The sequence below is a fragment of the Cavia porcellus genome, unplaced genomic scaffold, assembly GCF_034190915.1.
Source record: "Cavia porcellus strain 051 isolate PalLab524CR breed Dunkin Hartley unplaced genomic scaffold, mCavPor4.1 scaffold_32, whole genome shotgun sequence".
Lineage (NCBI taxonomy): Eukaryota > Metazoa > Chordata > Mammalia > Rodentia > Caviidae > Cavia > Cavia porcellus.
The window spans coordinates 14,672,296-14,698,593 of NW_026947515.1; the positions used below are offsets into that span (position 1 = coordinate 14,672,296).

At 38.3% G+C, this 26,298-nt stretch overlaps 1 protein-coding gene across 3 annotated transcripts in view; it reads left to right on the forward strand.

Annotated features, from left to right (window-relative positions):
- Prkca (protein kinase C alpha) overlaps nucleotides 1-26,298 on the forward strand; it is a 413,537-nt gene that overhangs the window by 1,298 nt on the left and 385,941 nt on the right. For all 3 annotated transcript variants that reach the window (XM_063241821.1, XM_063241823.1, XM_063241822.1), the window contains exon 2: nucleotides 1,830-1,861. In XM_063241821.1, the coding sequence (XP_063097891.1) occupies nucleotides 1,830-1,861 (32 nt within the window). The remainder of the gene's footprint in view (nucleotides 1-1,829; nucleotides 1,862-26,298) is intronic.

Here is a 26,298-nt window from a genome sequence, read left to right on the forward strand (position 1 = left end):
TAATGGGGAATTAATAAACGCAGGGTTTCAGGGTTCTCTGGACCCTGTAAAACCATGGAAATTGTGTTCGTTTATGCATTTTGTTTTCGTGGTGAGAGAATTACAGTTTTAATTTGACTTTCAAAGATCAGTGACACCCCCATCCAAAAAAAAAAAAAAAAAAAGTTAAGAGAGCTGAAACTAAGGGAACTTCTTGTGCCCTGGTTTGGGTAGCAGTAGTTTTTGTATTCTCTTAGGACACCTTGGTCCTTCTGCCTCTTGTTTGTGGGATAAGAAGTTCTCTACCTTAGCTCCATCCTCTCCTGATCTAAGAGCTGCACAAGGTGCCAGTGCTACAGTGCCCATTCTTCAGCCTCTCTCGTGGCACCAGGATGGATGACACCCTCTTGAGTTCAGCCCATCTGGGAAGAAGCATCTCAAAGGGAGAGACCCATGAATGTTATGCTAATGGGGTGCTTACTTTTCCCTTTCCTTAGAAATCATTCCAAAATACACTTATGAAAAGCACAGGCAACTCTATGAATGATTTCCATCAAGTAGTCAGCATTTGCAGCAATTGTACTGGAGGGAATGGGTCGTAGGAGATAAGGCTATTTAAAATGAGTTTTTGGAACATCAAGAAAAAGAGGATATTGCATTTGGTTAAGGAGAGGTCTGAGAGATTCTGTTAAGAGGGGACAGACTGCTAATTTTTTTTACAGGAAGTAGGTAAGTTAGAAAAGGAACATTCTGTGTCGCCTGGACCAGTATCTCTGCCCTCTCAGCCCTGATCAGCTCCAGGTAAACTGCTGAGGCATCCAGGTCATTTGGTGTACTGTGAAGCAGAAAATTAAGATCTCTCTTCCTCCCTCCCAGAATAATTCCTGCAGTAGTCTCTGCTTAATCTTAACTTGGAACTGTTTCCAGGAAAAACTTCAATAGTTGTGTAGTGGGCTTACTTTTTCAGTTTTCATTATTGCTTCTATGACTCCTTGACTTCTGCATTGTATTTCAATACTCAAACACTGATATTTTCAAGTTATGTAATTGGATTTAGTATGGTGTTTAGGGGGGGGATTGACTAGCTGTAAAGGTATGTGAAATGTTTTGTAAATTTAAAATGCTATGTAAAGTATACGATTATAACAACCTCCTGAGAAAATTTTAATGCAGTTTATTCTAGTACATATTCGCAATTGAATATCCATGTCAGAATTCTCTGCTTACAGAGTAAATTCCATAAAGTCATTTACAAGAACAAACTAACCTCTATGATCTTTGAATGCTATTGGTTCTCAGTAAAAATTAGATCATGATAATCTTAAATGCAAACAACAGGAATCATATTTCATAAAATCTGGTTCCTCAAGCCAAAATTAAATGTTAAGATTGGTGCTTTTTGGCACTTGCAGACACACCATATTTGGAACAGATCCAACAAACCACTTTTTAGGTGTTTTGAGGAAGAAAAAATTTTTCAGTTGGTCTTTAGGAACAAAATTAAGCCACTTAATAATCATAAACCTCTTTTTGTTACTTGAATATTGTAGCTAACACTTTGCACAGTCATGTTCTTCTTTTGAAATTTCATTATCAATAACATAGTGTAAAACATTGGGGAGTTTGATTTCCTGAAATAATTCAGTGATCCTTAATAGGAAAGATATTTTTTTTGAAAGGTGAACCTGTCCAGTAATCTGCATAGATTGTTGGATGAGTTTTTCCTTTCGAATCACCGGGTTGCATGTACAGGCTTTTTAACTCGATAGAGTACTTGGTCATGCATCTTGCTTGCAATGCAGTGTCCAGCACATCAGGCTGAGATTTTTGTTTTTCTTTCTTTTTTTCAGGGGGTTTGGGAAACAAGGCTTCCAGTGCCAAGGTAAGCTGCCTCAGTGAATTTCACTGTCAAGTACATCATGAAATGAACATTCCAAAAAGGAACAGTATTTTCACTCATAGTTTATTTGTGATCCAAAAGATACGTTAGTTAGATGGTATTTTTGAAACATGGGCTGGAAATCTGGGCCTGCCTGTAAAAAAAAATTGTATGGTACTGCCTCGTAATCTGCACTACTTTTTTCTCCCTGGAGGAAAAAAACTCTTCGCTGTAATTTTTATTTTTTGCTGAGAACATTCTTGTCAGAAACTGCTGTCTTGGTGTTGTGTGGGTGGGTGTTAAGAAAAAAATGGAATCACTTTGTATTCATGTGGCATTTCTTTCTTGTTCTTCCTCTTTGTTTTTGTTCTTCCTCTCTTTTTACCTATGTATTGAGTGGATTTGTTGCAACTGATTTTAGGCCATACATCATTCTAGTAAGGTGTTGTTCATGTTACCAATAGTCATCCAGAATAAAGTTTACGTGTTCTAAAGTTATGTCACTGATTTGAGAATAACTAATTGCCGTAGTATGCCTATGTGGTGCTCTTTTCCTTCAGTTTAAATATCTGGCGACATACACAGAGTGCTATCCATGGATCCAGAAGGAAGAGCAATAGTTTCTCTGTCTGATCTGCAGTTGGATTTTATATACATCACATATCGCATTTTTCACCCTATTTTATTTAACTTAAAGAAAAAACATTATAGTTTGTGAAGGCATTGCAGGCTTATTAGTTTTCTGTTCTTTTCTTCATCATCTATATTATGTTTATTTAGTTCTGTTTACATTTCCCATCTGGGCATAAGCTTATTATTAGAGCGAGTAGAAAATACACTGTAGCCCAGAAAATATTTTCCTAAAACTGTTTAATATTTAGTGCATTAATGAGAAGGAGAGAGACACTGTGTGTACAAGTTTTACAAGTTTGAAATTTTGCTAGTAAGTCATTTACCTTTTAAAAACTTTTTCACATTTGCACACTTAATACAGTGTACATGATTGATGGGGGGTGTTTTATGATATCATGATCATTAATACTCTATTTTTTCTACTCGCAAGATGTGCTTAAAAGTCCCACTTAATGAGTCATTTTGAGAGTTGGATTTGGAAATCAAGACATAGGCCTTTTATTTATTTTTGGTACCAGGGATTGAACTCATGACCTTGTACTTGCCAGGTAGGCGCTTCTGCCACTGAGCTAAACCCCTGGCCCAAGATAGGCCTTTTAGAAAGAAAAGAAAGATATATTACACTAGTCTCTACAAGAGATGAAAGAAAGATGTAGCCCCTTCTAATTTTCAAAGTTGTGGGCCTGAATTTTTGAGGTGAGATTTGGGTCTAGGTTGGAACATGATTTTAGAAAGTTTAAAGATGTAAAGTTTAAAGATTCTGAGCTAATGGAATTCATGCGTGTTATTATTTTGGTGATACTTTTAGTTTGGGTAGAAACCAAAGGAAACTTGTAAGAAAAATATTTAGTGAATTTCCTCAAATATCACTTGTCCAACAAAGGTGACGGTGTTATTTTAAAACTGTATCATTTTCTTCATGAAAGTTCAGGGCAGAGTTGGTCTCTCGTAGGCTCGGTCATCTGAGCAGGTTTTGTTGGTGAGTTCTTAGTGGCTGCATTATTAGGCTATCGGAGGTTCTCTGTGGTTTCCTCCAGAGAGTGTCGACTGACCTTTCAGCGGATTAGCAGATTAGTAGTCTCACATCACTGTAACTCCCTTTTAGCTAAATTACAAAAATGATACTCATAAACATTTTAAACTGTGTAAAATAAAAAGTGAAGTCATCTACCTTCCTCTCTTCCCATCTCCTAGAAATAACTTCTGTTTAAGACATCTGACTGTTCATTCAGGTATGCATACTTAGTTCCTAAAAATTTTGCAACTCTGCAGTTTACTTTTTTCATCCAGCAATGTATAAATGTTCAATCACTGCTGACATTTTATTAGTGTGAACACCACCATGGAGGACATTCTTGGGCACTGGTACCAGTATTTCTATAATACATATCTAGAAGTGTGTGGGAGTACATTTTAAATATTAATCAATATTGCAGAATTGCTCACAAAAAAGGCTTCCAATTTACATTTCAGTCTGAATGTAAGAGAGTGCCTATCCCTCTGCTTTCATTCTTCCTAGTGATGATATTAGATAATGTAAATATTGCACATTTTTGCCAGCCTTATAGGTGAAAAGGCCCTCTTTTCAGTTTCCAGCTCTTGAATTATTGGTGAGGTTGAACATTTTTTCAAGTATGCTTTAGCCACTTCTATTTACTCTGTGAATTGCCTTTCTTTAATATTTGTAATTCAAGATTTATAAACAGACAAAATAGAGAAATATACACAGTCCTTTGCTTTGGTGAAAAATTTAATCTTGGGTGTCTTTAAATAATGAGTTCCCCTAGTGCATTTATGGATTTTAAACCTTCTCATGATTCAAAATGGTACGAACATTTTGTCTAGTGTGTATCATTTGTATTTCATAGCCAGTGGGCATATGCTAATCTACTGTATATTACTATTTATTTATTTTTGGCTTTTTGTTTTTTTAAGATAGAGTCTCACTCTGTAGTCCAGGCTGGCCTTGAACTCACTATGTAACCTAAGCTGGTGTCAGACGCATGGTGAACCTCCTGCTTTAGCCCCACGTGTGCTGGGATTACGGCATGGGCCACCACTTGCAGCCTACATCTTATTATTTTTAATTAAATGTATGTCATCTCAGACAGTGCTTTAAACACCACTAATATAGTTTCCCAGTTTTCCTGTTTTATCTAGCTCCTCACAAGTAATCTTTCCTTTAACTTCTGACCATTTTACACAATTCATGTTTTCTGTTAATGTTCTCTAACTTTGTTTTGCCTTTGGTTTGAGAGTGTTAGTCTTATTTAGGAGACTACAACTCATTCTGATCCATACATTTGACAACGTATCTCTGGGGATGGCAGCTCTTACTTGATACTTTTTGTATTCCTGGTACATGAGAATCCTCTTGCTTGGTGAGGCAGTGTTTTATAGTGACTGGAATGTGGTGTGGTGCTTTAGTCCAGTAGACAAAACACTCATGGAGGTATGCTTTGTCTTATTCTTTGAAAAGGAGATAAATATTCTTTAAGTGAGTCACATATTCATCATGTAAGTAGTGCAACTTTAAGTGTAAAACCTTTGTCATTTTATTTAGCAAATGCTAAGAAGTGGAAGACTGATTAACAAATGAATCCCTTAAAGTTGGCTTTGTAATCCGTGCCATTGAGAAAACGTTGTACTTTACAGGCATTTGAAGCACTAAGATTATTTCCCACTTCTTCCCTTCCCCAAGAGGCAGCATAAATGGAAGCAGGAAACTTTTCCTGAGAAATGTTTATTGGGGTGTTTCTATTTGTCATGTATTCGAGTACAGTGGTCCAGTACTGCCAATAAATTTTACCAAGACAGGTAACACAGGAGGATCCTTTTGTGAGGATTTGTTTCCAGAAATGATGAGGCTAAGAACTTTAAATGCTGGGGAGAGTTAAGAGGACTGTAGGAGCATATACTGCATCCAGAAGTCACAAGATACCTACTTTTCCTAAGGTCTTTAAGATCTGGCACATCCCCTTAAAGCTCTAAAGTAGCCCCTGTTACATGACTTGGATTTGCCTTTTGATTTTTGCTTGCTTTTTCCTGTGCTCATTTCATTTCCCTGATACCAGCAGAGGGCCAGCCCAGGTTTTTTCTTTATTCTGGAGGAAGGAGAAGAGGAAAGGGAAGTCGACTTAGTGGTGCTGGCGTTGATGCAGCTGAGTTTTGTTGGAGAGACCTATTTCCAGGCAGGAGTGTCTGTCCCCCACGGGCTGCTCCCAGTAGGACAGAATGGTCCACCGTCCCGCTCCCCTGACCTTGTCCTCTGCGGCAGTGGAGCTGAAACAGTTATCTGCTACTTTCAGTGCTGGAAAAGGGGATGAGCCAACTCGATCTTTTCCTCTTCAGAGTTAGCAACACCCATCCGCTTCTCTAATTACAGTGGTAGAAGCAGCCTTGAAAACATGACCTGCTTATTTCAAGCAGTTACTCACAGAGTTTGTTATATCTGCCTAACCTCCGCATAGTCTGGTTTTTTTCTTCCTCTTTTGTTTAATATCACAAGTTAAAATGAACTGGACTTTTTGATTAAGATACCCCAAAGAACATGATAGGCCCTGCATGAGCTGCAGGAGCCGTGGCTCTGGTGGTCAGTTGTGTTCAGAGAGACCTACAGGGAATGATCTCACCTTTCTGTGCTTCCAGTAGTGCTGCTGTGAGGCAGTTTCGAATCTTTGGTCATTTTCTTGCCAAGAACACACCACATAGTATCCTATCTCTGTGACGCTAGTGGAGGCTCTGCAGTTTTCAGTAAAAATGACTGGACAGTCGTTAAATGCCATGTTAGTTTGAAGAGCTGTCTCAGGGTGGATATTCCCACTGGCTCACCTGAGCAAGGTAGGTTTTTGTATTCCTTCTAGAAAAAGAGAATTAATGATGGAGAGAAGAAAAGCGAGTCTCCACTTAGCTGTAGGAGTCCAAGAAATGAGACTGATTTGGGAGAAGGTGGCCTTTATACAGACAGAGGGCAGCAGGAATTGGGTTGGCAGCTTTTTTAGGTAAGGATGTCCAGCTGTCCTCATCTGCCAAGTGACATGGACACCAGGTGCCAGAAGATAAAAGAGGCAGTGGGGGTCCAAGCTGGGCAGAATGGTGAAGCTGACCAGCGTAACAGAGTGTTTGTCTGCCCCTTCTCATTCCCATGACGTTTCTTTTTTCCACATGCAATGCATAACATGCCCATGTTTTAACAAAGTGCGAGGGAGGTCATGTTTATGAGCCACAGAAAGATATGACCACCTCTTATATTAACTCTCAGTGATTGCCAGCTGCCCACTGGCTTTCAGAGTTGGTATTAGGATTTTCTAGCCTTTGTCTTCAAAGCAGGTGTTCACATCTTGGCGTTCCATTTCTGAATGGTGCCCAACCCCCAGACTAGAATGTTAACTGTAGGTGAACTTTCAGGGTTAACAGCTGTTCTGAAAAGAGGAACTATGTGGAAAGAGTTGTTACAACTTGATACTCTGGGGGTTTTGCACCAGTGTCAGGTAAAAGCACCAAGTCGGCTGCAAAGTTCAAATTGATGACATTGCCTGAAATTTAGAGGAAGGTATGGTAGAGGCGGGCAGTTTACAATTGCTTTTCTTTTGAAACCCACCCCCATCCCTGAAGCGTGTTAGTTGTTAGGAATTAGCTAGCACTCATGTCTGGAATTCCCATTTGATGCTGTATACTCGTACTAGAATGATTTCTGATTAATGGCTGTCTGAACTGCTGCTTTTTAACAGTAGATGAAAGTGTTTTGTTAATTATTTTATTCATGCACACCTACTCCCCTACCAAAAGCTGGGGCTGAGGTGTGTGGAGTCTTATTCATCCTCATAGGCAGTAGAAACGTAATAAATGTTTTCTTTTGTAGATGACTATGATGTGTTAGATTTCTTTTGCTTTAATTTTCTGTGACAATTTCCTAATTTCATTCCCTTAGATAATAATCTGGAGATTTCACCTCCTCTCTACCCCAGGACTGGGGACTAAACCTGAGGCCTTAGCACTGAGCTGTTTTGCAAGCTTTTAAAAATGTTTTATTTTGAGACAGGGGCTTGCTGAGTCACCAGGCAGGGCTTGAGTTTGGCGTTCTTCCTGCCTCAACCTCCCAGAGTCCTAGGGTTACAGGTGTGCACCACCTCATCCTGCAGAAATTGAAGCTCTTATACACATTAGCTTTTAACTTGTATATTTTTTCTTCATACACAGGCTTTTCTGTTTTCAGAATAGCATCCATTTCAGAACTACAGTATCTAGATGAAATTCAGGTCCTTAGCAGGCCATTTGGTGGCCCCTAGTGCTTCCTGAGCTGGTTCTCCCTTTGAGGCTCCTGTCTTTCCTTTTTCCTGTCGTCTGGCCTTTGTGAAGAAGTTGAGTTTCCCAGGAGTGTTTTCTTTTTTGAATTCTTTCCTTCCCTCTCTTTGGCAGTGTTAGCTGTTTCCCCCATGATGATCTGTCTAGTTCACCCAGCTTCTGCCAGGCGGGGTACTCTCGCTGTTTGAGAACCCCTCTCTGCCATCCGCAGGTCCCCAGTGCGAGGACTGATTCTTCGTTCTCTAGTATGTAATGCAGTGCCTGGCACACAGCAGACTCTGTGTAAATATTTGTTGGGTGTGTGATTATATAAATATTAGGACAGATATGATATGAATACCCATACCAAAAAGATTTTAGTGACTTCTGCCTGAGCATTACAGTTTTTAAAGTGATAGTTTATAATCCAAAGTTAGGTCAATTTGGATAGATCTTTAGATGATTTAAGAAGTTCTTTCTGCAGCTAAGCCAAAGAAAGCAGAAAATGCTAATTCATATATATGCTAAGGTGTATATAATACTAAACCTAATAAACTCAATACAATAGGAATAAACCACTTATGTGACTTCTTTCTCTGTTTAAAAAAGTGACCAACAAATAACATCTTATGGATCACACCAGAAGAAGGAGGAAATATCTTGGGCTCATGGTGAAAAATTAAACCAGTTTCTAGGTGAAAAATTAAACCAGTTTCTAGTCCACATGTTTTATATAACCATGTAGACATTCTATTTTACTTTGAGACCGCTAATAGCTACTGACAGATTGCCAGGCTCCAGCTGGAGTAGAGCTCAGCTTCACCAGGTCTGTCTTAGTAAACTTTTTGTACCCAGAGGGGGTTTGGGCCTTGATGTGAGAAAGAATGGGTGGGAACAGAGGCAGCAGTGCTGGAGCAGAGTGGTGGTGACTGATTACAGTTGCTTTATTCAGGTGGAAGGAAAGGAAGATGAGCATTACTTAATCGTTTCATTTTAGAACTTTCTCGTTTTGCATACTTTCATTCTCCTGAAAGTACAAGGTCTGGAGCACTGTGCTCATTTTAGAGGTAGGAGTCTTGCGAACTTCGCCAGGCTGGTGGGGTGTGGCACCAGTTCAGACTCTAACAGTTTTGTAGAAAACGTTCTTCATAGCCAAGTGGAAATTTTTTTTGTTTTTGGTTAGTTGTGAAGCCTGGATTTAGACTGGGAGAGGAAAGAATGATGCCGTCGAGGGAAACACTGAAACATTTCTTGGTGACGCAGGATTATCGACGCTCCGCAGTCCTCGTCTGTCTCTCAGAATTTCCGCGGCAAGCTTTTTATTTCAGGTCTTCTTGTTTTCCACGAAACTGTGAAACTGTATTAGACCTTTTTTCCCCCACCCCCTGATATTGGGAATTGAACCCTGAGCACTGAACTAAGCTAAGTTCACAGTTGTTTTTAATATTTTTTACTTGGGGACAGGGTCTCACTGAGTTACCCAGGCTGGCTGTGAATTTGTGGTCCTTCTGCCTCAACCTCCCAGGTAGTTGGCACTAAAGGTGTGTGCTATTAGACTTTAACCTAAGCCATAAACATTTCAGTGTGGGCTCAGTATTAATAGACAAATCCAATAGAAGTTGCTAAACCAAGTATTTTAAAAAGAAAGAACTTCTGTTAAATTATACAGAGAGGAAAATGGTTTCTGGAAATAGATTTCTCTCAAGACGGAAGGGAAGGAAATGATTTGATGAATTGTCAGCGCAAGGTTGGAATTATTTAAGAGCAAGTCCACAAAGTAAGATTAGCATAAGGGCAGTTAATCTTCTATGCCTTCGCTTGCTGTGTCTCCCCCATCTTTCCAATATCCATACATTTCTAATTTTGGGGAATACTAGATCCATCTATCTTGTCTGGGATAACTCTAATAAGTTAGCAAATAAGGAAGGTAGAGGTATGAGACATGGAAGTGTGTCATAAATCAGTTTAGCCCTGACTTAGATAAACTTGGATTAGGGCAGGCTAGGAGGGGAACCCAGCTAATGGCTGAATTCTGAGAATACAATTTTGCTACAGAGATGTTGTGTCCATTTTGCTGTTAGCCAAGCCATACCTTTGGTTTTTTTTTTTTTTTTTTTTTTTTCTCCTGATTCGGATGATGGAACACACACCTTTGTATGTGCTACGCAAGTACTCTATCATCCCTAGCCCCAAACATGATTCTCATGATGCTATGTGTATTCACTTGTGTATAGAAGTGTACAAGGTCTATGAAGTACATACAGATTTTCATGTCTTCGAAGACATTAAAGAACACTCATATTCTAAGCATATTTCTTTAGTCCATTTTATCTTCCTTTGCATTCAACAATTCCTAAGAGATAAGCAGTATTCATTCCATTTTGCAGATGAGGAAACAGATATACTGAGGCACAGAGGTTTAACAACATGTCCTCCATTACACAGTGATTGGTGGAACTGGAATTCATATCCCAGTACGGATGCCATGGCCCTGTGCCTCTGCTGTATCCCACAGTTCCCCTTCTGGATTCATCACATACAAATTACACCATTAACTGGACTGAGGAGGGACTGAAGGATGAAGTATTGTTCAACTCAGTCACACTAGCATGATTCCTACCTGTAGAGGGAGGCTGTGTCAGGTCTGTGGGCCTCCAGTCCCTCTGCGTCATGCCAGACACTGCAGGGAACAGGGCAGGCAGCCTGGCATCGGGGTAGTGTGGAGCACAGAAGCCCTGCACATAAACAGTCAACCTAATATCATGTCTAGTACTTATGTAATACTACTTTCTGGTCTGACTGAGATAGTATTGAATCATGTGAAATGAAGGAGCCTTTTTTTGGGGGGGGGAGAGGGGTTTTGATACGTGCTTTAGAGGATTCAGAGACTTTAATTTGTAGGAGGATAAGAGAAGGTAGTCTAAGGTGAGGAAGGAACTAGCATGAGGAAAGAGGAATAAGATGACTCATTCCCGGAAGTAACATAGACCATGAAGCTGGCTGTCCTATTTAAAACGTTGCCAGTGCCCAACCCTAAGCAGAAGAACAGACTGGAGAAACGTGTTTGGAGCTAGTTCATGCTTTTCTGTATCTTGGCTCTTATATGCTATATATACTGTTTCCTTTTGTATCTTCTTTTGTTTTTATTGTGGCACAAAATGTTAGAAATATGGGGATTAATGATTGTATCTCCTTGTGAAGGATACATTGTATCAAAGTTTAGAGCCCTCGTGAGCTTTTAGAAAGTATGCAACTTTGACATGGTTTCCTGGAAGCTTCCACTACTGTAAGGAAGCTGGGAACACTAATTATAGTATACACTGGACTTCTCAGGTCTTTCTGTACAGAAATTATGATTGCATGTGAAACAGTTATAGAAGACATTCTCATACACATCCATAAGGAGGAAACAAAATTAAATGCATATATTTTTAAAATTAGCAACATTATCCTAGAGACTGCCTTCAGTCAGAACTTTTGGTTCATTATCAGTAGTTGCACATCTTTTCTTGCAGGGCGAAGCTCAGAAACCTTTGTAAGGAAAGCGAAGCTGAGTGCTTCTACCCCACATTCGAATGAATATAAGGGGCTTTCACCTGGACTGTCATTTGAAAAATAAAAGTGCACATGATACCGTGCTGATGTGTACGTCTAGTGTATCACCACCCTATGGGGAGCTAGCATTTACTTCCCTGCTCTGAAGGAAGGGCATTGGAACACAGAGAAGTTAAGCACCTTACCTGGAGTCGTGTAGGCAGTGATGGAGTGGTGATTTGAAACCAGACAGATTTAGTGAATGCAGTTTTTTAGTACTTGAAGTTGTACAGATAGGTATGTAGTCTCTTTTGCTCCTCTCTGTTTTCCTTCCTTCTGGTTTTCTTAATAAGTGTGATTTTTTGTGGTGTTTGTAATAGTTGGCACAAAACTCTCCTGGATTCAAGAAGCTTGGCTCACTCTTGTCAAGTTCTCCCTTATTTCCTGGTCAGATTTGGCTTGAAATTAAATGACTACAAATCAGTCTTAAATTATTTCCTGTCTTTTGTTGCACTGATACATGCAACTATATATATTTTGTGAATGGATTATCTTTTTTTTTTTTTTTTTTTTTTTTGGTCTTTTTCGTTTTTATCGGTACCAGGGATCGAACTCATGACTGGCTGCTTGCAAGGCAGGCACTTATGCCACTGAGCTAAATCCCCAGCCCCGGATTATCTTAAAATATAACAGGAGAGGGCCGAGGATTTAGCTCAGTGGCATACACGCCTGCCTGGCAAGTGCAAGGTCATGAGTTTGAGCCCCAGTACCAAAAAAACCTTAACATGCAAATTTTAACAGGAGAGTTAATTTTAAAATGTGCCTCTTACGTTGTAAATATGTGTCTTTCTTAATGCAGTTGTTATAATCACAAAAATTATGTATGATTTAAAATTTGATAGCTAAGACTACAGAATAAAATGATGATACTGTGAGTCATTTGCCTAACAATAATTTTGAAATTTTCTTTTTAGTAAATCTAATTTTGTCACACACTGAACTTTAGTTTGACCACTAAAGTGATTTTTGTCATGTGAGTTTCACATTGGTGTCTTTTATGTGGATGACACATTAGAATGAAAATTTGGTTTTAATTTACAGAAGAGTCTTAAATTTCATTTTATCTTTGTATATACTATATATATATATATGTATATATATATATATATATATGACTTTAAAAACAAATGATTAATTATAAACAGGTCAGATGCATGCATGACTGACTGAGTTTAAGCCTCAAATTTAGCAATAAAGGCTGATAGGTAATTCTTTGTTCTTTTTTTTCCCCCTTCCTTTGTTTCATTCTTCCTTTCTTATTGAACCCAGGGCCTTCAGACTGAACTTTATCCCTCTAATTTTTTGTTGTTTGTTGTTGTTTTGTACTAGAGATTGAACTCACGACCTTGCCTTGCCAGGCAGGTGCTTGTGCCACTGCGATTAAAAAAAAAACTTTTTATTTAGAGACAGGGTATCACTAAGTTACTCTGATTGGGCCCAAACTTGCAATCCTTCTATCTCTGCCTCCCAAGAGAGCTGGGATTACAGCATGCCATCATGTCCAGCTGAGGTGCATTTTCCCTTTTAATTAATTAATTAATTATTCTTTTTTTTTGGTACCAGGGATCCAATTCACGACCTTGTGCTTACCAGGGAAGCACTTAAGCCACTGAGCTAAATCCCCAGCTCTAGGCTCTGAGCTTTTTAGTTTAGTTTTCTAGTTAATAGGATAATTTGAAATATAATACTAATACTTTTATAAATTTTTTTCATTTAAAGTAAACTCTGGAGAAATAAAGCATTAGTGATATTAATTTTAATAGTATGCTTTGTACACAGGATATTTTCAGCTAGCTTGCCAGTTGTTGGTGAATTATTTGTTCTTTTTTTTTTGAGACAGAGACTCACTAAGTAGCCCAGGCTGGCTTCAAACTCACCATGATCCTTCTGCCTCAGCCTTCCAAATGCTGGGATTATAGGCAGTGATGAGTCATTAAAGGTTCACATTTTATGTAAAAATTATGATGTACATAATTAATTTTGGCTTCTGCGTTTCCCATGTGTCCCTTTAATGTCAAAATATATTTGATATTCCTTATCTTTTGTTCTAGTCTGAAACTGATTTTTTTCCTTAGAATTTAAAATTTTTTAAAAGACGAAGTAGAATATATTCATATTAGATGGGCCAAATTTTTGATCACTAAAAAAGATCTGGATAGTTCACTTATAAAAATTGAATTTTAATATTGCTTAAATTACGATACTGTCAAGGTGATAAGAAAAGCATGCTTGTGTGTTTAAATGTAGGTTACTAATCTGAAAAATATATATACATGACTGAGCTTTCTTGACTTTCGTGGTGAATCCTATGGTGAAAGGGTCAGGAATTTTAGAGCAAGAAAGGGCTGTAAAACCTTTCTAGCCCAGGTACTTGAGTTTACAACTGCGAGATTGGCTGGGAGAGTTAGTGACTTTCTGTGTGCTCATCTATAAGAGGTTCATCCAGCACCCGTCGGGTTTCCAGCTCCCCCTCCCCTAAATGACACTGTGCCACTACAACTGCCCCCTGCGGCTCACGGGCCTTTGTCCTTATCTTGAGTCACAAGTGCCATGGCCAGTGAGTACAAGTGCCTATGCAGAAATTTCTGTATTGTGAAAACAACAAAAAGACATGCAAGAGCTTCTGTAAGCAGAACAGGTACTGGATTCTTTCTGTTTTCATTGAGAAACAACACCAATGGGACAAACAGATTTCTTAAATCTACAAGTTTGCTCAGTAAATCGGGATTGTATGTTGCTTTTACAATTTATAGATTAGTAGTCTGGTGATAAGATATAAAGAGCCTGTTTAAAATACTGTATTACAACTGCATAAGATTTTTATTGGGTAAGAATTCATGGGCAAGCAAAATGACCCTCCTTGAAATTTTGTTTTTTCTCTTTGACCCTTGTCTAATTTTAATGTTCACTATGACTCTGAGAACAGGCCACAGTGCTGAGTTTCTTAGTCTTTTGTTCTCACGCCAAAGTTGAATTTGTATTTTATCTATTATCTAACCTACTGTATATGCATACAAGTGAATTTAATCTGCAAATGTGCGTATTTTTAGTAGCTTCTTGAAGAAGATAAAGGATGACCGTCCACAGCAGTGTTTATATTTGCCTTTAATGGTACAAGTACTCCCACCCGTACTATTGAAAGTATTTCTGGGCAGTGGTACAAGTCAAATACAAATCTAAGCCTTTATTTCATATAGTTTAAGCGTTTCATGTTTTGATTTTAGAAATACAGATAGACAAAATAAATATACAAAATATATAAAGAGCAGATTTGTTGATGACAGATTAAATACAGATGTTTATGGGATGCCTTTTTTCAATATTTGTTTTCTAGCTAAGTCCAAGTGTAACGAAAAATCTTGTAAATGGTCTTTGAAATCATTTCTTACATATGCTGGATTTCTGAGTTGCTTCAAAACTAGCACCAAATGATGGTATTTTCTTTCTCCTTGATAAACTTCTCAGGAGTACTTTTAGATTTTCTCTATTGCTTGAGGCAACTTTAAACTGAGGACCATTGTGTGAGGATGTAGTCAGAAATTATCTTTGCTGATTCATTGCATGCAAGTAACTTTGAAACATTTTGGTATGACTTAAGTGCCAAGGACAATGTCTTTGCTTCTTCTTTGCCCTTTGTATATGGAAAGTATGGTTTCCCTTAAATAAGGGCCTTTCTTTTCAAATAATTCAGCTCACTTTTCTGGAAAACTTTTTTTTGATGTTTCAGGTAAAAGGTAGAATTCTTCCATAAATTCATCCATATCTCATCCTGAAGTGATCAACCCATCCCTGGATCTCCCTGGAGTTCTTTCACATTAATTACCCTGCTTCTTAAACTTTTAGAAGAAATAGACTTCCTCTCTCTCAAAACTATTCTTTTTGAACTAGGTGCAAAAAAGTTAAAAATAAAAAACAAGATAAAAAAAAGAGTTTCCATATATCTCTCATCCAGCTTCTCCCAGTGTAGTTATTTTTTTAAAACTATAGTTAGTTATTTTTTATAACTTAGTGCAGTTATTTTTTTTGTTTTGAAGAGAATAAAAACAAAACAAAACTGCACAGACAGAACAGATCAGAGTAAAACAATGCAAATAACAGCACTTCAAAGCAAGACAACAGGAAATCAACAGTGGCTACCAGAATGTCTCTTATTTTCTTCAAAATAGTTGCCCATACCTTTACTGTAGTGCAGTTATTAAGACTGCAAATCTTACTTGAATTTTTAAACAGTTTTTCCATTGATTTTGTCTTCTGCTCTAGATTTGTATCTTGAATCCCATATTACATTTAATTATTTTTTTTTCTTAGACTTAGAGGTAATCGTTTTTGACTAGAGTTGTATGGGTCTGATGCTTATAATTATGCATCAGTGTCTTCTATTCCTTGATGACAAATCAGACTATGCCTTTCCTCCTACTGCTGGTTGTAGGAATTAGAGTATTGTCATTCAAGATGAGATCAGCCTTGTCACTGTGAGTTTAGGTTTCTCATTGACAAAAACCTTTTTATAAGCAGGATTAATAGGAATGGAAACCACTGAAGGCTGGTGATTTCTTGTGTTTGTTGGACTGTTCAGAGAGATGAAGTAGGAATTCATCAAGCTTCAGAGATACAGAAAGTCAGCTTCCCCCAGGCTAGCACTATGCAATAGAATGTTGTGCCATCATGGAAGTCTTCCTTAATCTGTATTAGGTGGTATGGTAGCCACTGGCGCTGTCTGGCTTAACAAAGCACTTAAAATATGAAAATGAATATTGTATTGTTTAATTTTAATCATTAAAGTAAGTTTAAATTGTAGGCTTTAATGTGTATTAGAGAGTCCATGCATATTTAGGGTTTCCTTGGGGAGTAAAAGGAAATAATATTTTTTAAACCTCGTTGTAAAGTAAAACACAAAACAAATGCCTGGTTTAATGAATGATCATAGGGGACCATGACCCAGTCCACGTAGTAGAACTTGGGTAGCCCTCTAGATAACTGACCTCTCCTGCCAGAGTCAACTCTACTGCAACTTTTAGATTATTTACTTCCTTAAGTTTCTTTTCAAGGGTAAATGTTTATCCCTAGATGCTAGTTTAATCTCACAATTTAAGCATAATTGGAAATGTCCTTAACTCTCTTCTAGTCAACAACTTCCTCCTCTACTTCCTTCTTTTGCTTATAATTTATTTGGGAAAGTACCTAGATTTTTGGACCTGCTGTGTATCCTGTATTCAGATTTTTGCTGATTGCAAGCATGCTCCTGGCTTTCTGCATGATAATTTCCTTGTATTTCCTGAAAATTTGCAGCTTGATTCAGAGGTTCAAATGATCGGACCCAGGTCATATAATTTTAAAGATGCCTTTTTATAACCCTATCTGTCTGTTATATGGGGATGAATGTGGAAAGAACACTAATGGAGCATTTTTTAAAAATCAAACTGAGTGTTCCAAACTAGAGCAGTTCATATAAATTGGCATATATTAAATTCTGCAATACATAGTATGCAGCATGGAAACTTGTCTATTGTATGCTAGTTGTGAAAAACCAGATTGTCAGAGGTCTTTCTAAATATACTCATTGGATTTCTGCAAATTTTAATGTTTATTAAGAGGAGAAGAGGTACGTCTGTGTGTGTGTGTGTGTGTGTGTGTGTGTCTGTTGGAATGGTGGAAAAAATTACTAATCACATTGTTACATAGCCATTTACTTGTCTAAACCTCTCCCACAAACCACACACACTTCTGCATTTTGGTCCTTTAAGGTTCAACATAAGATCAGCGTTGGGGTTTAAGTTATTTTCGTGCACTGGAATATCTGAGGACAAAGAGAATATACAAAGCAGAGGTGAAGTGTGTTTCTGTTTGAAGAAGCAGCAGCTGGTCAGCAGCTCCTTGATTGTACAGAACAATCCAGTTCATATGATGGAACAGGGTTTCCTTAAGAATCAGTCTCTTCATATCATGGAATTAAAAAGATAGATAAGTATGCCATTGATGCACAGAGCATTAATGAGTGTTTTTAGTAAGGAAACATTGTAAGTTAGTGTACTGTATAAAAACTGGAGATTTTTCTAATGTGATAAACGAGTTCTAGACTGGGAATTAGGTAATCTGGGTTTGAATCCAGTTTAGGCCTCTGTTTTCATTGTTGTTTTGGGGAAGTTGGACTCAGTTTAGGGTAACAAATATGTGTTGTTCTTGCCAGATTGCTAATTAGATTGCTCTGGCAGATTGCTAATTAGTTGTGGTCCTTGTTCAACAAGAGAATCCTCCTCACCTCAGGGCTTCAAGGAGTCATTCCACATCTGTTGATTGGAATTGACATGGGAGATACAATCTAGTTGTCATTTCTAGGTATATATTTTCCAAGTCCTTCCCTGGCTAGTTACCTAGACTAAAAACAAGATCTTTGAAAGCTCTGCATTATCCTACTATTCAGCTTTTCTATAGGATATTCATCCCCTCCCCTTTTCCTTCTTCCATAGAAATGCAACATCTTAGAAAAAATAATCCATGGTAGTGAAAATTTTCTATAAAAATATCATTGAAATATTGAAAGTTTTGTGTAAAATAAACCACTGGCCTTGAGCCAGAATTTAGTTCTTTTAGGATGAAAACAAATTTTAAAAGCTACATTCTGTTCATCTGTAGATGTTTTTCTTTATGAGCAGCATGTAAAATGTTAAAATTTTCCAATTTCTGTTGGGCCCAAGCCATTGTTTATTACTATCCAATTTATGTGAACTCCTTATAGTTGAATTCTAATATTTGAGTCATGTATTGACTTTATGGTCTTTTGCAGAATTTTGTGACCCAAGGCATTGTTCTAGAGTCCTCTGCCTTTTTAATCATCTGGATAGGAAGTAACAATGTAAATTCTAGGAGTATACCTTTGTGTGTTGTAGGAACCTTACCATAGTGATGCTGGGTAATGGTAGGGTAAAGGTTGCTATACTCATGACTCCATGGCAGAGGAAGGCATTTTAGAAGCAACAAGACAGGATGCAAATGTTCCTAAAACTGAGTGCAGGGAGAAGGATAAAAGCCCTAGGGGGTGGATAGTTGTGATTTACTGAAAGCTTGTTTACAATCCTTTGAGCTAGCTAGAAAGCCCTAGGATTACTTTGAGTTTATAGGACTGCATGCTTTTGCATGTACAAATCCTATTTGTGCAAATTTAACCTTTAAAATGATTTCCATTGCTGTCTCCCATATCTTCCCTCCTTTAAAGCTTGTCTTCCATATGAAATTTTAGGTTTTGTGGTTGATGTTAAACCCTTGAGACTTTCACACACCTAATAAATATCTATTCAGTATGTATTAACCACCAGGCATCATGCTAGTAACGGTTAATGATAGTACCTAACGTTGATTGAGAACCCTTTTCCTGTATGCTTAGGGTTAAGCAGTTTACACAGACTTTCTTTTCTCATTTAATCTTCCTAACCAGTTGAGGATGGATTGTTTTACTTACGGATGTGGTTTAGAGCGGTTAAGTGTTAACTAAATTACAGCTAAGTGACTGGTTTAGTGTTTGAAGCTAGGTCTTGATTATCAGTTTGTTTTTCTTTTGTGGATTTTTCTGACATTTCACAAAAATAGTTTTTTTTACAGATAAATTATCATGTATTTATACATTTTAAGGAGCAGATTAATCTTTGCAGCTTGAATCTAACATGCTTCCTTCTCACATCACTCATAATAAACAGAAAATCTTTCTGTAGGAACATGCTTTTTAATTTCCTGTGTTATATATCCTAGTATATGATGATGATATAAGGCAAGTTCAATCAAGCCTGGCAAACAGTAGTTGGAGGTTTCAAGGATACATAAAATGAGTTTACATTTAATCAAAAGTTAATTCAATTCTGGCACTTCTTTCTTCTTCTCATTTTTGCCTGAGGTTGAAGGGTGTTGGTAGCTCACAGCATGCCTGCTGTTTGTCTATGCTGCCTGCCCTTTTTGGTTGCTGAGACTGATTACATTAAATTTACCCAGAATAGGGTAGAGTCTGGCAATCATAGACTCAGCTCGTCTTAGAACTGATGATGTGTACTAACATCTCACATGTCCACCGCATTCATCTTTTGATTTTGATTTCGAATTCTTATTTATCAGTATTTGTAACTTCTTGATATTCTAACATTTGACGTGGGGGAGATTTGCTGAAAGCGGTATTACATATTTCTTTTGTTTTTGATAATTCATTTGTGAGTATTCCTAGATGTTTTTATCATCTTCTACTTCTGTAATCTCCAGATAGCCAAAGTCTCCTTCATCCCTGTGATTCTTTCTTTCAATTTGACCTTTCTGTTCTTTTTTTTTTTTTTTTAATTGGTATTGGGGATCAAACTCATGACCACACGCTTGCAAGGTAGACGCTTATGCTGCTGAGCTAAATCCCGAGCCCCAGACCTTTCTGTTATGTCCTTAACTCTATTTCTCATTTCTTACTGTTTTGAAATTTGAAGTCATCATTTTATTTGATTGTTAATGTAACAAGTTTGGAGGAGCATTATTTTATAGAATGAAGTCTAAATTTTTAAATGACTTGGAGCTTCTTCTTCTTCTTTCTTCTCTTTTTTAAACATTTCCATATCTGGGGGCTTTGATTCTCATGCTGGGACTATCTCTGCTGTAATCCCTTCAGTAATGGACCCAGACACTCATCTGATAATAATGTTGGCAAATAACTAAAAATAGCTTATGGAGTCCTGAGGGAAAGGACCCTGGGCCAGTGATAGTGTATAAGGGAATCTGAGCATCAGGAAAATCTCACCTGAGGATATAGCATTTGAATGAGTTCTAAAGAATGCCAAGGAGTTAACTAGTTGAAAAGAAAAGGAAGAGCCTTCTGGGTACAGCAGCCACATGTGCAAAGGCCCTAAAGAGGGAGCACTGTGTGCTCTAGATAGAAAACAGCTGTTAGTTTCTGGAAAAATGTTTACAGACCTATTTAGGAGGTGAAGTCAGCTGGAAGTGGGGATGAATTGACAGTGGGAGGGAAGGAGGCATTGGAGTCAAAGGTCAGGACTCTGTTGACAGCTTCTGTTATGTAGCATACTGGAGTGGCTGTGAAAACCTGTTGAATGAGAGATACTTTAGAGATCTTCAAAAGGGAAGTGGGGAAGGCAGCTGGATTTAGGTGCTGGGACTGAAGAGGGTAATCAGATTGGAGGTCAAGTGTTAAAATCATTTCCATGCTGATTGCCTTGGATAATAGCACAGATTAGAGTTTGGGGAGGAGGGCCACAGGGAAATGGTAAGAGGGCTGGTGCAGTCAGCAGAGCAGCAACTTGCATATTTATTGGCAGTGCAGATGAAACTAAGCTGCTGTGAGGGCAGAAGTGTGGTGTTAGGGAAGCCGGGAGAGGAGGGCGATTTAAGCAGCAGGTACCTATTGCTGTAGTGGGGTGAGGTTTGGCGACAGAAGCTTTTCTGATGCTATGTTGCCTTTGAGGCTTTAGCGCAACTGGGCACAGAGTAAAACTGGAAATGGAGACAGCAGCTTCCTGAGCAGTAATTCACTGGATGCTTACTGAGAATCGTTCAATTAAACACATCGTCTTGTCCATCAGTAAAGTTCTATTCTCCATGTATTGGCTTTGAGGTTCTGGCTCCCTGGAAATGTCTGTCTTTTCCGCTAGCTAAATTGCAAAGGCTGATACACTCTGCTTACTCTCTTTAAAAGAAAGGGATAAAATTGAGTTTTTATTTCTTCTTTTTTCCGTGCATTTAGCACTCAGTCCTCACCCAGCTGACCTTAGTGACCCTCTTCTCTCTCTTAGCTTTTAATACAGAAGGAAACAGCTGGGGAAATATTTTCGCATAGGTAGTCAGTTTGTGTGACCGAGGGAGATACCAAAACATCCATTGCCCATTTTTTGTTTGCTCAGCCAGGGCATTTATATCTATCTGTAACAGGATTTCTTAATTTCGTTTAGAGTTGTGCAGTTGTACCATCTATTCATCCCATCAGAAGAGATAAAACAGATAAAACACTAGCCATGCAAGCATCTGTCGCTGTTTGAGAGATTTTATTAAACTAGAATATTACATTACAGATTCAACTCCATTTTCAAGTATTTTGTTAAGAGGGTCTCAGGATGACTGTAGGAGAAAGGTATTTGGGGGATCATGTCCTTTGATATTAATTAGATTATAGAATTTTATGAAGTAAGATGGATTTTAAAATAGCAACAGGAAAACAGTTTTGGACTTTCCCATCTGTGAGTTTGGGTGAGGTCATAGTAATGGAACTTGTGGGTGCCTGCTTTCTGGGGATTTTCAGTGGGAATGAAGAAAGTACCTGCCTGCCTGTGCTTTCGTTCTTTGTGTCTTGGCTGGACCATTTATTTCTGTCCTCACTTAGTAAGACTTATATCTGTATTACTAACTGCCCCATTGTCCCAGTCACTTTCTCTCTGCTGGGACAAATACCCAACACCCACAACTTAAAGGAGGAGAAGTTGGTTTTGGCTTGCATTTATGGTTTATGGTTGGCCAACTCCCATAGCAGGAACAGTAGGGCAGAGGAGGATGGCAGAGGAAAGGCAGACAATGAGGGATGTATGTGCCAGGGAGGGAGTTAGACCCTTCCAAGTCAGGTGTCAGTAACCTGTCCCTTCTGCGCAGACCCCACCTCCCCGCCCCAAGTCAGCCAAAAAACTGCCCTGAGACGCGGCTTTCAAAAGCTCTGCCTCTCAAGGGGCGAGGTTCTTGGGGGGATATCTAGATATAAACCATACCGTCATCTGTGGAATGACTATTTAGTTTAAGAAGGGGGAAGCCCAAGATGATGCTGGGATCCCTAAGTTTTGCTTAGGGCTTTTGGGGTGATATGCTCACTTGGGTTGTAAGAAAGAATAATTTGTAATCTTGCCTCCTTGTTTCTTGGACTCAGGTCAAAGGGCGCTTGAATCTGGCTGTCTTAGCTCTGTCTTATGATGGCCCAGACTTGGTAGTTTGTGTTAGAGACGGTACCCCAAACCTCCTATCCTTACAGTTCCTTCCTTGGCCTTAATGTCGTACTTTAGTATCAGCAGGGCCTTTCACACCCCCCCTTAACCTCTGCAAACTCTGATACATCTGTTTTGCTCTCCTGTGTGCCTGATGCTGCTTTAGACTTGAATATTTGTACACTTTTGTTGTGTTAGTTGGGACTGGCAAAGTTATGTGCCACAGTAACAAATGAATCCCCATGTTTCAGAGGATTAACTGTGGGTTGCTTCTCCTTTGGTGGTTCATGTTCCTTGCAAGTTTGTCTGTTCTCCACAAAAACTTGTAGTGTCTTTAAACTTGTAGGCCAAATATTTGTAGAGCCAAAGAAGAGAGAGTCTAGACTGATGATTGATCATGGGCTCTTAATGCTTCAATTTGGAGATGAAGCTCCCACTCACAGCTTCTTTTCTGGGACCAGTCAGCCGACCTCCTACAGGGAGGGTACAGAAGGAAAGAGTTGGAACATGCAAGAACATGGGGGTACTGAGCATAATGTCTTTGTCTCTGCTGCATCTGTGTTATCTTTGTTTCTGATAGCACAAATTTTTAGTCATTGTCTGTCCTTCATGGAAATAAATGGTCTTCATGTAAGCTATAGTGTCTGTCTTGTTCCAGAATTTATATTTTTATAGTTTATTTTTCCCTTCTGCTGTTGAAGGCTTGACCAGTGTTTTACATTTGAATATTATCAGAGCAAGTCAATTATTTTTAGTTCACAGTATAGCAAGGCAAAGGAAAGCAACTTTTGTCTCATCTGTAACAGGATGTCTAAATGTAATACCTTTTGGAAGACTATGGTAGTTTTGCTGATACCTAGTTTTTGTACTGGGAATTGAAACCACACCCTTGTGCATGCTAGGCAAACACACTTATCACTGCACTGTATTAGTGGCCCTGACATCTAATTTATTACTTTCAGACTGCTGCTGCTTTTGGATCTGGTGGAAGGCTGTGGGGAAATTGCAGGGAGGGCAATATCAGTTGACCATTATTCAAACTAAGACCGTTCTTCCATTTTTGGTGAGGTCTGAAATAGGTTTCTGGTATCTTAAAGAGATGTGTTTGTGGTGTAAGAATCTTATATTTTTACGGAAGGTTTAATCTTCTGTACTTCAGTTTAATCTTAGTACGTCTTTAATCTTCAGTAGTGAAGTACTGTTTAGGACTAGTGATTTCTGTCCTAGGTGCTGTACAGGGACATCGTTCTCCCACAAAAAGCAACATGGAGGTGGGCAGTCTACATCAATGAAGTCTACCTTAAAAATTTGAAATGTTGCCTGGGATTTAGCTCAGCACCTGCCTTGCAAATGTGCAGTCATGAGTTCAATCCTTAGTACAAAAAAAAAAAAAAAAAATCAAAATGTTTTAGATCTGCCTATTATAAAACTTAGCCAATCACAACAAATGAAAATACTTGTTTAAAAAATTGGAAATTTTTCTAAATGCTTACACATTTTTGTGTTCCTAAAAACAATCCTTAGCCTGCATTTCTGAGATAGCATGAATTATCAAAGTGCTTTCTGATGAATAGTTTAAGAATGCAGAGGACTTAACTTAGTAATGGGATTTTCTGGAGTGAGGTGTCTAGATTAATGAGGCTTGAGGCACATCTGTTTTGTTTTAAGGGAAGACCCATAAAAATTGGCACTGGCCTTCTGACTTGGTTTGAATGTGTTAAAAGAGCTTGATTTAAGCTTAACAAAATTCAATGCCAATATTAGATCATGACTATTAATCACTTTTGTACCTTTTCAAAAGGTTTTGATTTTTCTTTTCCTTTTCATAGAGATGTATTTATTCTTAGTATATACTTTGAGAATCTTTCTTCTTCTTCTAAAATTCCCAATTAAGTAGTGGCTGATTGGTTTTGGAAAGGTGGTTTTATCCCTAGGAGTTCTTCCAGGAGGCTGTACATTTCTTCCTCAATGATTTCCTACGTTGTTTGCATCCTGTTAGGCAGACTTTTTAGCCTGGCCTCACCCTCCTTGTCTCCTCTGTTCAGGGAGTGTTTGGATTTGGACCATCCTGGAGGCTGCCATGTCTCAGTGTTAGTCACTGGAAAACATTGGTTTCCTTTGGTCGCTGACCAAGCTTGTCACTCTTCATTTCTCCCTGGCTCTAAAAGGAAAGTTTCAGTCCAGTTTTCAGAACTGCCGGTTTTGACTTATGGTGAAGGGGGGGAGGACCCCACACTTTGGTTGTGGAACACATCGTGAATATTAGCATAAGCATCTACTGCTGCTTTACTAAATGGTTATTGTTGAGAAGTGATGAGCAAGACTGGCACAGGGAATGGCTGTGAGGGCTGTGTATTTTCATCGTATTAGTTTTTATGACTTCCAGGATTGTTTTTATTATGCAGCTGTTCAATAAAGCACATTTGGTATGCAAAGGGCGCACTATTTCCCCACTAATTTTAAGCATATAAGATTTTTTTTGAGTTGTTGTTCAAAGCTGTTTTATAGACTGAATTTTAAAACCCACATGAACTGAGATTCTGCAGCTGTATCTGTGTTTTGATAGTGTTTGAGGAGGCTCCAGAGGAAGGGGGAGGCAAAAGAGCACATTTTGTGGAATAGGACAATAAGCGACAAATAAGATGTTTCTGCAATTTTAATTGCCTCTTCCTGGCAGAAGTTTCATACAGCTGTTTTTCAGTGACACTGGCAGCTATTTATGGTAAGTAATTTTTGTAGATAGAAACAAAATTCAACAGGCAGTGGTACTGCTCCATTTGGAAGTGCATTTCCTGATCACAAGGTAATAAAAGAAATGATAGGAGTGTATTACTATACCTGCGATCATTAGGCCTGGGCTCATTAGTCTTCATCATTGCTAACATTCATTGCTGTAGTATTAGGCCAGGCTTTATCCATCCTGCTCGAATTCCTTCGATGTTTATTGAAGAGCATTTGGGTATGTGTTTAAGAGCAAGACAGGTTCAGGAGTGGGTGGTAACATTGAATCTGATAGCTTTTGTACTGTGAAGGAATGGACTAGTAGTTCTTAAACCGGTGTGGTTACTGCATCTGAGGGCATGGCTGGCCTTTGTGCTGACTGGTAATTCTGTCCTAGCTGGGGTTCTAACCTTCCAGAGTGTTACAAAGTTTCCAGTGTCTACTGCTTACATCACAGCTGCAGGGAACCAGCACTGTGGTTCTGCTGTGTATTTGTGCTGGAATTTAATTTTTTAAAATTAGGCCTTCTGAAAACAGAGTGACTCAAAAAGATGTATTCTTTTGTAAAATTCCAAACTCACTTAGCTTCCATTTGCAATAATAAGATACTGCTCATTAACTCAAACCTGCCTGATCCACTTTGAAGGTACCTTAAATTTAATTTTAGTGTATGCTCAATTTTTTTCTTAAATGACTCCTGCAGAGTTCCTAGAACTATTGAAAAACTGTTCCTCTAAATCAAGTCAAAGTTCTACCCTCTTTTCATTTTAGCTTCTTAGTATTGTTTTGTTATTACTACTTGAGGCGAACTTAAAAAGCAAGAAGTGTAAGAGCTGTTCTAGAGGACATTTAGAGAACTGTAAACTCCAGAAGCGATTGCTTTTCCTAAGCTCCCTTTTCTCTTCCCCAAAGACCTTTAAATAGAAGCTGTTTCCTTTTGCTACATTAACCCTAAACCCTATCTGACTTTTTCCTAGTTTCTGAGCAGAGTGGCAGCTAGGCTTGCAGAGCCACTGACAAAGACCAAAATGTTTTATGAAAATGGCAAAAAAAAAAAAAAAAAAAATACTATGAGCCCACCTTGAAATCTGCCAATTATATGAATGCAAGTTTAATCAGATTTTCAAATGCTTTTTATAAAATTATATAATAGAGCTGAAAGTGAAAGGTCTAAGTTATAACTTTTATTACATGAGCTGAAAAGTGTAAGCCTTACCATTTGACTTCTACTTTATTAATTCCAGGCTTAATAGTAAGTACCATTTTTGA